Genomic DNA, 11,542 nt, shown 5'->3' on the forward strand with positions numbered 1-11,542 from the left:
CATGGGTTTATGGATATAACATCGAAGCAAAGTGTAATTTTCACAATGAAAACATCCCCCCCAAAAACCCCAAAAAATTTAAACAAGTGTGCTTGAATGTCAAGGTGATTTTTGAAAGTGGTTGAATGATCCTCTTACACCTCTTACATTTATGCTGAAGTTTTATGCCTGAAGATATCTAACAGAATGAAACTAATAATGAATGTATTACCTTTGGAGATAATAATTAGTGTGAATATCATTGCAAAAAACCATTTCCAAAACTTATGAATTGGATATATTTTCATTACTGTTACAATGAATTTTTGTGGTACTTGGGATTTTATGTCCATCTCCTGTATGCTAAAATTCTCCCATTTTTCTTATTCTCTCTCGTAAACACATACACTGGAGCTAATAAATAAGTTCTTAAAAACTCAAATTAAATATAGTCATAGTTTTTCTACTTGAGCACAATTGTCCAAATTAAAGTTTAAGAGAAAGCTTTAAAGAAAGATAATTGTTGATCGTTAATTGAGAAACTTAATAATTTATTGTGTTTTAATGCATTGTTTGTTTTGGAGGCCATTCATGTTATCAATTTGTAAAGAGTGTCTTATTTTTTAAAGCCAGAATCTAATTATTGATTATTATAATTTTTTTTCAGAGCAATTCAGCACTAATGTTCCCAAGTCTCCAATCAGGGAGCTTTTGGAGATGGAACCAGAAACTGCTAAATTTGGGTAAATAGTAAAACATAACATTTTTATGTTTTAAGTTTGGAAAACCTAGAGGAAACCATTCTTGAATAACCAAACCTGAAGAGGGTTTCAAATGTGTGCATAATTCTCATTGTTTTTAAAACTTGTGCGTCGCAAACACTTGCAGTTATCATTTAATTTATTTTGTAGCAATTAATGGTTTAAGAGTTTGTCTATTAATTATGATATTGTTATCTGTTAATTATTATATTGTATTGAGTAAAATTCCCCTTTTGCTAGAAAAAATCCTGACAACATGATGATCTTCTAACAAGGAGAGGACCAGGTCCATGGATGTCAGATTTTGTTTGAATATGGTAGTTAGATCCCCCTTAACTCTGCAAATTCATAAATACATGGGCATAGACAGACAACTGTTAAAGTGACATTTGATTAAGTGTTGCTAAATGTGTTTAACCTCTTCCACTGTTATAGTGTTCTTGGACACTAACCCTGAAGTTTCTTGTTCTATCCCTATCCTCAACCAATTTTATAGGAATGGAAACATTGCAATGGTTTTCATCTTGGTTGTAGCTTATGTGAACATTTTTTTACATGGTGAAGCAGGTGATTTTTGCAGCTGTTGGGATGTCTTTTTCAAGGGTCTCCAAATGCAAAAAATGCTGGTGTGGAATATTATTTTGTGGAATCTATACAATATTGCAGATAAAATACACCATACAAGATATAATGACAAACATCATGGGGTATCAACAAAAATGGTGGACAAAAATGACTTATTTGAAAATCAGGGTTTTGCTGACATGGAAAACCTGTGTTAACATTTACATTTAAAAAACTTGGCAATTAGGTTGAGAGAGTCCCAATGCTCATTTTTTAATTTGAGAATGAAAAATTCATTTTCTCCGGCAATAACTTGATCAAGAACCGTGGTGTGATTTTTGTGTCACTCTTAAGTCATTTTGCAAAGAAAGGCATCAGATGACGGTTTCAAATTATTGAAGATGTTCCTCAATGGCAAACATTTGAGCCTCATGAATGAACACCTCCCACTCACCCTTGTAGATGCTACTTTTTACTTCTATGCTTGGGGTTTGGTGGTAGAAGAGACTCCGTAGTTTCAATCTTACCCTAAAATTAAAACGACTATCTATCAATCTCCCTAATCCCCCTACGTACTGCTATATCCATACCCACTGCCTCCCACTGTTTCCCTGAAGCCCAAACCACTAAACAGATAACTTAACCTCACCCAGCACCCTCACCCCCTTCCCCCTGTTATATCCCCACATTCACACAAGTCGCAACTTCCTTGGGTTCTATAACACCTTGTTATTCATTCACATGCAGTGTATCCCTAATGATATTGCATAGTGTGAAACCATTTATGCTAGCATTTAAGTTATGGAATATGTTGTTTTTTTATTTTTTCGTTTGTCTTAGGAGTTCCTCAAGCCTTATGGGCTAATCATAGAAAATCACTAAGACTCTCGGATTGACTATGATTCATGTTGACATAAGAGATGTAATTTGCCTTTGTTTCAGTGGCAATGGCGTTTTGATTCATTGGAATTAAATGGTAGGTATCAGCCTTCCATTGATTCAATTTGTGGTAATGATCAATGTAAGAAGTTTGGTGCAAGTTTTGCCTTATTGCATTGGATGGGTAGTAGTATGAGTGTTGGCCTTCATGGAATCTTGTTTAATTAGTATTGAGATGTCCTAATGTGTTCATGTAATCAGATCCTATTGTATTAAAAACTATTTAATTAGTCACATGGTTATTTCCTTAAGAATTTTGTATTTGTCTGCAATATAAAGGCCAATTGATTCATGTATGATCTACCGGTTTGTCTGGGGTAAATTATCACAAATTATCGTACATCATTCATTGTCTTCACTAATGATAATCGTACAATGGACACTATGGAACAGATAAATATTGTAAAGTGGGCACCTATTGTAATTAGTTTTCTTCTTGCTTTGTATTGTAAAGAAACTTCATCCTTCAACAGGAAACCTGAGAAGCTGGCCGATGGTCGACGTGTTCGAGTGACTGTAGAAGTCTTTGGAAAGGGAACCTTCAAAGGGATTGGTCGTAATTATCGAATTGCCAAATGCACAGCAGCTAAGTGTGCTTTGAGGCAGCTCAAGAAAAGGGGGCTGCTATTTCCTAGGAAAAATTGAAGGCAGTTTTTTCTAGTGAAATCAAATGTGTCGAATTAGTAGTGCAAGTAAGTACTTATTTATCATCATTATTAAATTATGGTTAATTCATGTGACAAGTCTCACAATTTTTCTGCTATTACTATTATTTTGACCTATTCTACAACTTTGGGTTGCGGTAATCCAGGGGTAGTGTGCTGGACTACTCATAGGAGGGCCCGGGTTCCATTCCTGGGGATGCACCTTTGGGTGCTAAGATCCACAAGTTGTGTGATTTTTCGGGCACCAGATCTCCCTGGGAAACCATTACCACCTTAGGGAAAGGAACTGACCCTAATACCCATATGTGTGAATTTCACATGAAGCCGATGGACTTAGTACTGGGTGAACTCTACCATCACCTACCAAACTGACATTAGGGTTAATAACTGTGTTTATGTTTTTTATTGTACAATTACACTGATTTTAGTGCTTGCATTTACTATTACTCTATTTATTAAGTGACATATATCTGTCATTTGAGGGTTGCGTTAGTCCAGGGGGTAGAGCATTGCAGTTACTGACTGTAGGGGCCTGGGTTCGATATCCGGGCAAGGCACTCTGAGCACCTGCAGCTTTACCCAAGCTATGTGATTTTTCGGGTACCAGGTCTTCCTGGGAAACCATAACCGGCACAGGGAAAGGAACTGGCCCCTCTACCCTTATGTGTGAATTTCACGCGCCATCGGGCTTGGTACTGGGTGAACTCTACCATCACCTACCAAACCGACCTTCGGATTGATTACTGTGTTTATTTTTATTTTTATCTGTCATTTATGTGAACATTAATGGTAGTAGTATTTTGGGTAGGTGACATTAGTGTGGAGCTACACAAAAATGGTTGTTTTCATTTCCCTCCGTTTTTTTAGTCAAAAACTAGTATATTGAAATGTAATGAAATAATTGAGGCAATTAATTAAGGTTTATCAACTAATCAAACAACTAATTAAACAAGGTTTTTAATGTCTTTAACAGAAATTGGAATTTTAGGTACGTATTTAAGGCCTTTTTCTAGCAAAGAAATCTCACTATTAGAAAAGGAATGTCCGGAAAGGTTAACGATTCGAGGCCCAAACTTATGGTCACACTTAGAACTTGTTGATTTTGAACTGGACTCCTTATTTCTCCTTAGTAAATCAAGCTTATGGTTCATTTTTGCTCTTTTTTGAAAGGAAATCTCACTGCATTTCTGACGGACATCATTATCAAAGTATAGCCACTCGATCGAATGAAGTTTATGGGACAATTCCACGTATAAAAGTAGTAGATAATGGGATATAGCGTCTCGTTTAACATACCATTTGTGTAACTCCCTTTTAAGCGAGGCTTTCTTGGCTACTCCTATAGCGAACTTTCCTGCCGAGGATTGGGTTTTCTTACACTGAAGGTTGATGTACTTCGGGAAAACTCCAAGGGAGATGCTGTTGAAGAAGATGTTCAATAACGCATTCCGGTATTTTATGGCGAGTCTTCTGTAGAGGCTTGCCATAACTGCGTTACTGGCGCACTTAATAAAATTTTTTTGTGACACGTTATTCAAAAGTTGTGAAATGTTGAAACTAGTGCAAATGAATCCCTCAGCACCACGGTTTTTCGGGCTTCCTAAAGTTCACAAAAATGGGATTCCGATCAGGCCTGTAGTATCAAATATGTCAGCTCCCAACCACATGCTAGCGAAAAGGCTTAATGTACTCTTCAGGGAGGTTTCCAAATTTTCCACGGAATATGGTGTGGTGAATTCCTTGGACCTTGTGAACAAACTTATGAAAAAGGTCATCCCAAAAAAGTGCATGCTTGTTTCCTTTGATATACGCAACCTTTTCACCAACGTGCCACCCATGGAAGCGGTGAACCTTGCCGAAGACATCCTGTTCCGGAAATCCATCCCAGTGCCAGTTATAAGTGAACTTTGTGTATTACTTAAGACGTGTGTTCCCAAAATTATTTCATTTTTAATGGTACCTATTTCCAACAACCCAATGGTTTAGCCATGGGCTCGCTCTTGTCCCCACTCCTGGCCGATATGTATATGGACAATTTTGAAAAAGTTTTGTTCTCCTCAGCTCACCCTCTCATTAATAATGTATTTTGTTGGCTAAGATATGTAGACGATGTCTTCTGTGTGTGGACAGGTTCTGATAGGCAACTAGATCAGTTTCTAGCACATCTAAATTCTATCAATTCTAATGTACAATTCACGTGTGAAAAAGAGGAAAAAGGTTCCCTGAATTTCCTCGACCTATCCATTTCTAAAGACAAAGATGGGTTACAGTATTCCATTTTTAGGAAAGAAATGTATACAGACCAATTAATTAATTCCTCTTCAAGGCATTGCTTCACCCAAAAGCTTTCGGCATTTCATGCAATGATCCACCGTTTGACCGCTATCCCTATGTCAAAATTCAATGTAAATAAGGAACTTAATGTAATTAAAACGTTAGCAGTAAACAATGGTTATTCAGAAGATCTAATAAATAAACTTTACCAGAATAAACTTACAAAAATAGCCTTAAGCCACATTTACCACCCCGAACATGTAAAAGATCCCACTGCCAAATGGCGGAGAATACTATATCTTGGGACTATTTCTCAAAAAGTAATTAAAAGTTTACCTAAAGAAAAAATTAAATGTGCCTTTTACAGTCGTTCATGCCTTAAGAACCTGATCTCTCACACTAAAGACAAAGTCCCCGAAAACGAGAGGAGTGGAGTGTATGAGTTAAAGTGCTCGGATTGTAGCACAAAGTATATTGGGCAAACAGGACGGAAATTTAAAGAAAGTATTAAAGAGCACCAAACATGTGTAAAAAATAAGAACATAACATCCCTCTTTGCAAAACACCTCATCGAAAGTGACCACAAAAGTGACTTTGTGACAAAAATTATTCATTTTGAAGAAAAAGGTCAAAGGCTCGATGCTTTGGAGCAGTTAGAAATTTTGAAATGTGTCCATTGGAAAGATGATCTTGCCAACGAAATTTAGTATCCCTCCCACTCCCCACTCCTAGACCTACCACTCTTCTAAATCAAAAATGTAATTCTCTTTTCTTCCCAGCTACATTGTAACCTTTTTACCCCTCCAACCTCCCTCTCTGACCAGCCCCCCCCTCCTATGATCAGAAGGTATATATAGCCAGCGTGCTTCTATGAGGACCACCTGATGATGACGTCCAACGTCGAAACCTGGGTCGTGTTTTTAAATGAAGTGTGTGGAATTACAAAGTCAATTATTTCATTACATTTCAATATGTTATGCAAATTCCACAAAGTTACGCCTGAGACAACAACAAAAACTAGTATGTCTGCTGTTAAAGTCCAAACACCATTGACTAACAATTTATCAAATCTCATGAAAAGCCCTTCATTTTGCTTGGAGGCTGGAAAACAAGGAAATTTTCATTTGGGACTGCATTCATGAAAGTGAACAGGGAATACAATGAATTAAGGATTATAATGCAGACAGTAGGATTATGATTAACATTAATATTAAATGATTTTTTTAATACCTTCAGTCTGGAGTGGCATACTTGTGTAAAGTGAGACTAACGGTGAGGGCTGTAAGTTTATAAATGACTTCTGTAAATATAACCACAAAAAACATCTGTGTAAATATTAAACCATAAACGCAGTTATAAAGGTTGATCCTAAAGTTGGTTTGATTGGTGCGTGTGGTGTTCACCCAATGCTAATCCCAGCGGCCACTGAAAGTCACACGTCTGAGTGGGGTGAGCCAGTACCTTTCCGTGTGCTATCTAGATTTCCCAGGAAGTTCTGGTGCCCAAGTAAACATTCAGCATCGAGTAAAGCTGAGGGTGCCCAGAGGCATGCCCAGAAATCGAACCTGGGCCCTCTAGTCAATAGTCCAATGCACCACCCCTGGAATACCATTACCTCTTATACATATTAAAGTACTTTGTATTTTTTATTAATTTTTCAGGACTGGCTTTTCTGCTAAAATAGGTTTTCATACATTAAACATTTAGTTATTTAAAAATCCATCAAGATGCTCTCCTTTAATAAGGTGCATTTAATATCAGTATCTTTTTGCCATTTCAGTCTCTTAATGCTTGTAAATGACCTTGGGATTCGTAATAAGGCCAGTTTATCATTTTAATTTTATTAAATTGATTTAAATAATTTATTGAAAGTATTGAAAAATTGAGAAAAAAATTGCTGTAGCAACCGCTGAAGAGGAATAAGCTGTGTTAAATCTAAAACCTTATCTGTAAGAGGTAAAGCTCGAGCAATTTCTGATGATGCCCATTAAGGATATACAGGATATAGCTAAGAAATTCCAAAATAGAAAGACATGCCTAGGTTAATAATTTCTTGACTTTAAATTAAAAATTGGATATCTATCGAGAGTCATTAGTAATGAATTGTTAATGTGTCTATGCAATAGAGGATTCTGACGATAAATGAAGGTGGTTACGGCAATGCCCATTTTCAAGGTGAATATCCTCTCTCTACCAAAGGATACAGTTACGGTCCAGAAAATGTCTTTATATACATAGAGAGTGCTTCACAGTTAGTGTTATCAAGATGGAGGGGTGAAAATAAATGAAAGGAAATGCTTTAATCTGTTATGTTAGATAAAAAGAGAAAGTTTGAGAATTCAAAGTCATAAACTTGAATGTTGAGGAATAGATGGTGTAGCATTGAAGAATTTGCAAAATTAGGTACCTTAGTAAATAATATCGATGGGTGAAAATAAATTAATGTATTTTATGGAGGAAGAAGTGCAATTTTGGAGTTCTAGGAGGTTATGTGTTGGGAGGAATATTTTGTTATTTATATTAATGTATGCTCTTGGCTGTAGAAGTGCATTTTTGATATTAAGGGCACATCATGAATAGGGAAGAGGTAAAGCCAGTTAATAAATATATTACCAATAAATATGGAATAAATAGTCACCAGTAAATAAATATAGAAACAATATAATGAATGAAGCACCTCTAAAAATTAAAATTAAATGCATACTAATGATGTGATAGAGTTTATGAATATCTAAGTAATGTGAAAAAATTGTTGAGAAATAATAAGTTATAGTTTAAATTAAATAGCTGGAAAACTACAAATATTATTATGGGAAAATCTGCTTATACTACCTTGATCAAAAATTTCCCGGAATTTATTCAGAAAATTAAAAATACAAGTTTATTCATCTAAATCTATATTGTCCCCTTCAAAGTAATCCCCATCGACTGCAACACACTTATGCCAGCGCTTGATCCAATCCTCGAAACATTTTTTATATTCGGTTTTCGGTATGTCCATCAGTGCTTCCTGCGATTTTTCCATTACTTCCTCTCGGCTGCTAAAACGCGTTCCCCGTAATGGTTTTTTAACTCGATTGAACAGAAAGTGGTCACAGGGAGCCAAATCAGGTGAATTCGGTGGCTGTTGGATGGTATTTGTTGCATTTTTCGTCAAAAAATTACGAATAATGATAGCACTGTGCGACGGTGCGTTATCATTGGTGCAAAATCCACGAGTTTTCTGTCCACATTTCTGGTCTCTTTCGGCGAATTGCTTCACGCAAACGTCTCATAACGCCCAAATAATACTCTTTGTTTACTGTCTGGCCTTCTGGCAAAAATTCATGATGCACTACACCGTTGTAATCTATGAAAACCGTCAGCATTGCCTTCTTTTTTGACTGAAAACGACGTGGTTTTTTTGGTCTCGGCTCATTTGGTGAACGCCATTCACTTGCCTGATGTCTGGATTGCGTGTCGTACTCATAAACCCACGTCTCGTCTCCAGTAATGATCCTTTTGATGAATGTGGGATCGGATTCAGCCTCGCAAATCATGTCTTTTGCGACGTCAACACGGTCTCTTTTTTGCATGAAATTGAGGTCTTTTGGCACCAACTTTGCTGCTACACGACGGAAACCCAAATCATTAACCACAATGTCTTGGGCGGATCCATAGGCAATGTTCAAGTCCTCCGCTATTTCTCTGATGGTTAATTTGCGGTTATTGACCAACATTTCTTTTACTTTATCAATTTTTTCACCGACTTTCGATGTCGATGGTCTGCCACTGCGTTCATCATCTTCGATTGACTCACGACCACTTCTGAACCGCTCGTGCCACTGGTAAACGACCGTTTTTTTTAGAGAATCGTTGTTGCAAATTTAAATCCATTTCTGCAATTGTAAAAAATCGCCAACACACACAGAGATAGATGTACTCTTGGCTACGTAACTTTTGCAAATGTCAAGTTATGACACTAAGATTTAAAGGGAATATCAACAACAGATGTACCAATTTAACAAAAAAAACAGAACTCAAATCGGAACGATGGGAGCGCCACACGGTGGTTATTCCGGGAACTTTTTGATCAAGGTAGTATGCTAATAACTTACGCCTCCACGAAGAGGGCAGGTATTTTTGAAAAGGGTCGGCATAGGGTATAGTTATAACCTGAGGAGATGTAATCCTAAATTTTGTAAAATACTTCAATGTTATAGTAGCTCATTTTAAACTTTTAATGGCCATATTTATCAAATTTGAAAAAAATAGCAAAAAGTTGAAGTATTCAGAGTAATAGGTAGGTAAATGCTTCTATTAATAGTCAAAACTTCTTGCATTAGTGCATTTATTCGCTCTTATTCAGGTTACTGTTCATCAGTATTACTGGAAATGAATAAACAACATTTAAAGAGATTACATGAGTTGTGATGATGATCACAGTACCCAGTCAATGATGATTACAGTGCCCAGAAACATAAATGTGGTATAAGGAATTCCAATAAGTGGTATGTGAAGTACAAAACTGCAGTAACAGCCAGAAGACAGTATTAGTAAGTGCTAAGTAGTGTGAGTGTCGTAAAGACATGGGAAGGACGACCCGACTTTGGGTAAGAGTGAAGCCAGCAAGACACTCTGCGATCCTCAGCCGTTTATTAGAGGGGTCAGATTGGTAATGTTGACTCGATCAAGCACCGGAACGGGTAAGGCAGGGAACTTACAGGGGAAAGGAAGTATTCGGGCGGGAATCATCCGCAGACGTGCTGGCAGCCGACTGATGAACGCGGGGCTTCGTCGATGGCGGTGGCCTAGCGGGGAGTCCGATGTCGGTGGTCTAGCGGGGAGTCCCTCGGATACTCCGATGCGGCGGCGACCAACGGGCGAACACAGGGTCTCGGCAGCAGGTTATATCAGTAGACTGACCCTCTATCGCGTCGGTCCGGATCGCCTCCCTGGTCCTCTCTTTCTCCGCCCCCGCACCACACTGCCGACCCAAGCTGGTCCGCGCGCGGCGGCACCCCTCCCTAGGGCCTTCCCCGTGACGTTGGTCACTGGCCCGGTAGCCCCTCCTCCCACCTGGGATTCCCTCCCTGGAGGCGTAGGAAGGATCATTGCCCCCGAGGCCCTTTGGCGGTGCCCAAGAAACCGCTAGGGTTATAGAAACCCTTCCTACGACCTCGCCGAGGCTTTCCCGCTTTAGGTCTTCCGGGCCTTTCCCGTGACGTCAAAGAGTCCGTCGCCTATCACAGGCATTGTCTGGTCATGCCCCAAAAGCTTACAACGGCGAGAACAGAGCCCTCACCACATGAGAAGCAGCTGACATTAGGCTGTACAATAATATATTGCAGGGAGAAGGATAGATATAAATGTTTATATATTTTTAAAATATGTGTGTAGATTATTTATAAGTGAAATCTTATTTGCTATGTGGTTTCTGCGAAATTTGATTTATTTCCTAGGACACCTCAGTATTTTAAATCAGTAGTTTAATAACCACCTCACTTAGCTAACTTGAATTAACTGTGAATTATATATGCTTTCCAACTTCATCCTGAATTTTATATTTGATTATTATATTTCCTTCTTATGCTTGCAGGTTTGACATAATTGGTGATGAAGAAACAATCAGTGAGATCATCTTGAAGGTATTTTGTTCATATATTGTAAGTATGTGATCAATCACAAAGAAAACTACACCAGGAATTTGGTTTTACTGGATTAATTTCGGCAGTGAAATAAATTTGAATGTTAATGTGATATTCCATGGGAGTGCCATGCACTTTTTTTTCTATTATGGAGTTAATTTATAGTACATGATTGATTTTAATGCAATTAAACTTTACTTTTTTGCTCAATGCTTCTTCGTTAAGATTTATAAACTAATGTAATTGGTTAATTGTATAATTTTTCATTGCCAAGGTAAATGGCATAAAATGCAAGTCTCTTTTAAGTTCATGAGATGAACTGACCTTTAAATGACTTTTTTTTATCAAAATGACTTCAGGTGCAAATTTTGTATGGTTTTTGAGTGATTATAATTTTATGGCCATTCTCATAAATTGTTATGGTGACATTATTTTTGAAGAATTTTATTACCTATTTTAATGTTTCGATTTTAACAAAATGAATTGTTTTGTTGGCAATAATGTATTTGAAACTTTCTCTGGTTGGATACATTCATATATACTTGTAATTAGTAGTTGAGCATACATTTTTTTAATAGTTTGTAAGCTATTCAATGAGTGTATTTGTCAATTTTGTAAGCTTCCTAAAATCTTTACCTATATTATTTTGGTGGCCTTAAAAAAACTGAAAAGTTGGTTGTTATTGAATAATTTGTAGTAACATCTAAGTGTTCTTAAATGTGACAATATTTTA

General features: G+C 37.2%; 1 protein-coding gene across 1 annotated transcript in view; it reads left to right on the top strand.

Moving 5' to 3' along the window:
* Positions 1–11,296, top strand: part of Dcr-1 (Endoribonuclease Dcr-1) — a 58,789-nt gene extending 47,493 nt beyond the window's left edge. The window contains exons 25-27 of the mRNA XM_071598856.1: positions 647–722; positions 2,717–2,935; positions 10,761–11,296. Coding sequence (XP_071454957.1) covers positions 647–722; positions 2,717–2,888 — 248 coding nt within the window. The 3' untranslated portion in view covers positions 2,889–2,935; positions 10,761–11,296. The remainder of the gene's footprint in view (positions 1–646; positions 723–2,716; positions 2,936–10,760) is intronic.
* Positions 11,297–11,542: the final 246 nt, after the last annotated feature.

The sequence above is a fragment of the Hetaerina americana genome, unplaced genomic scaffold, assembly GCF_022747635.1.
Source record: "Hetaerina americana unplaced genomic scaffold, ioHetAmer1.1.p SCAF_10, whole genome shotgun sequence".
Classification (NCBI taxonomy): domain Eukaryota; kingdom Metazoa; phylum Arthropoda; class Insecta; order Odonata; family Calopterygidae; genus Hetaerina; species Hetaerina americana.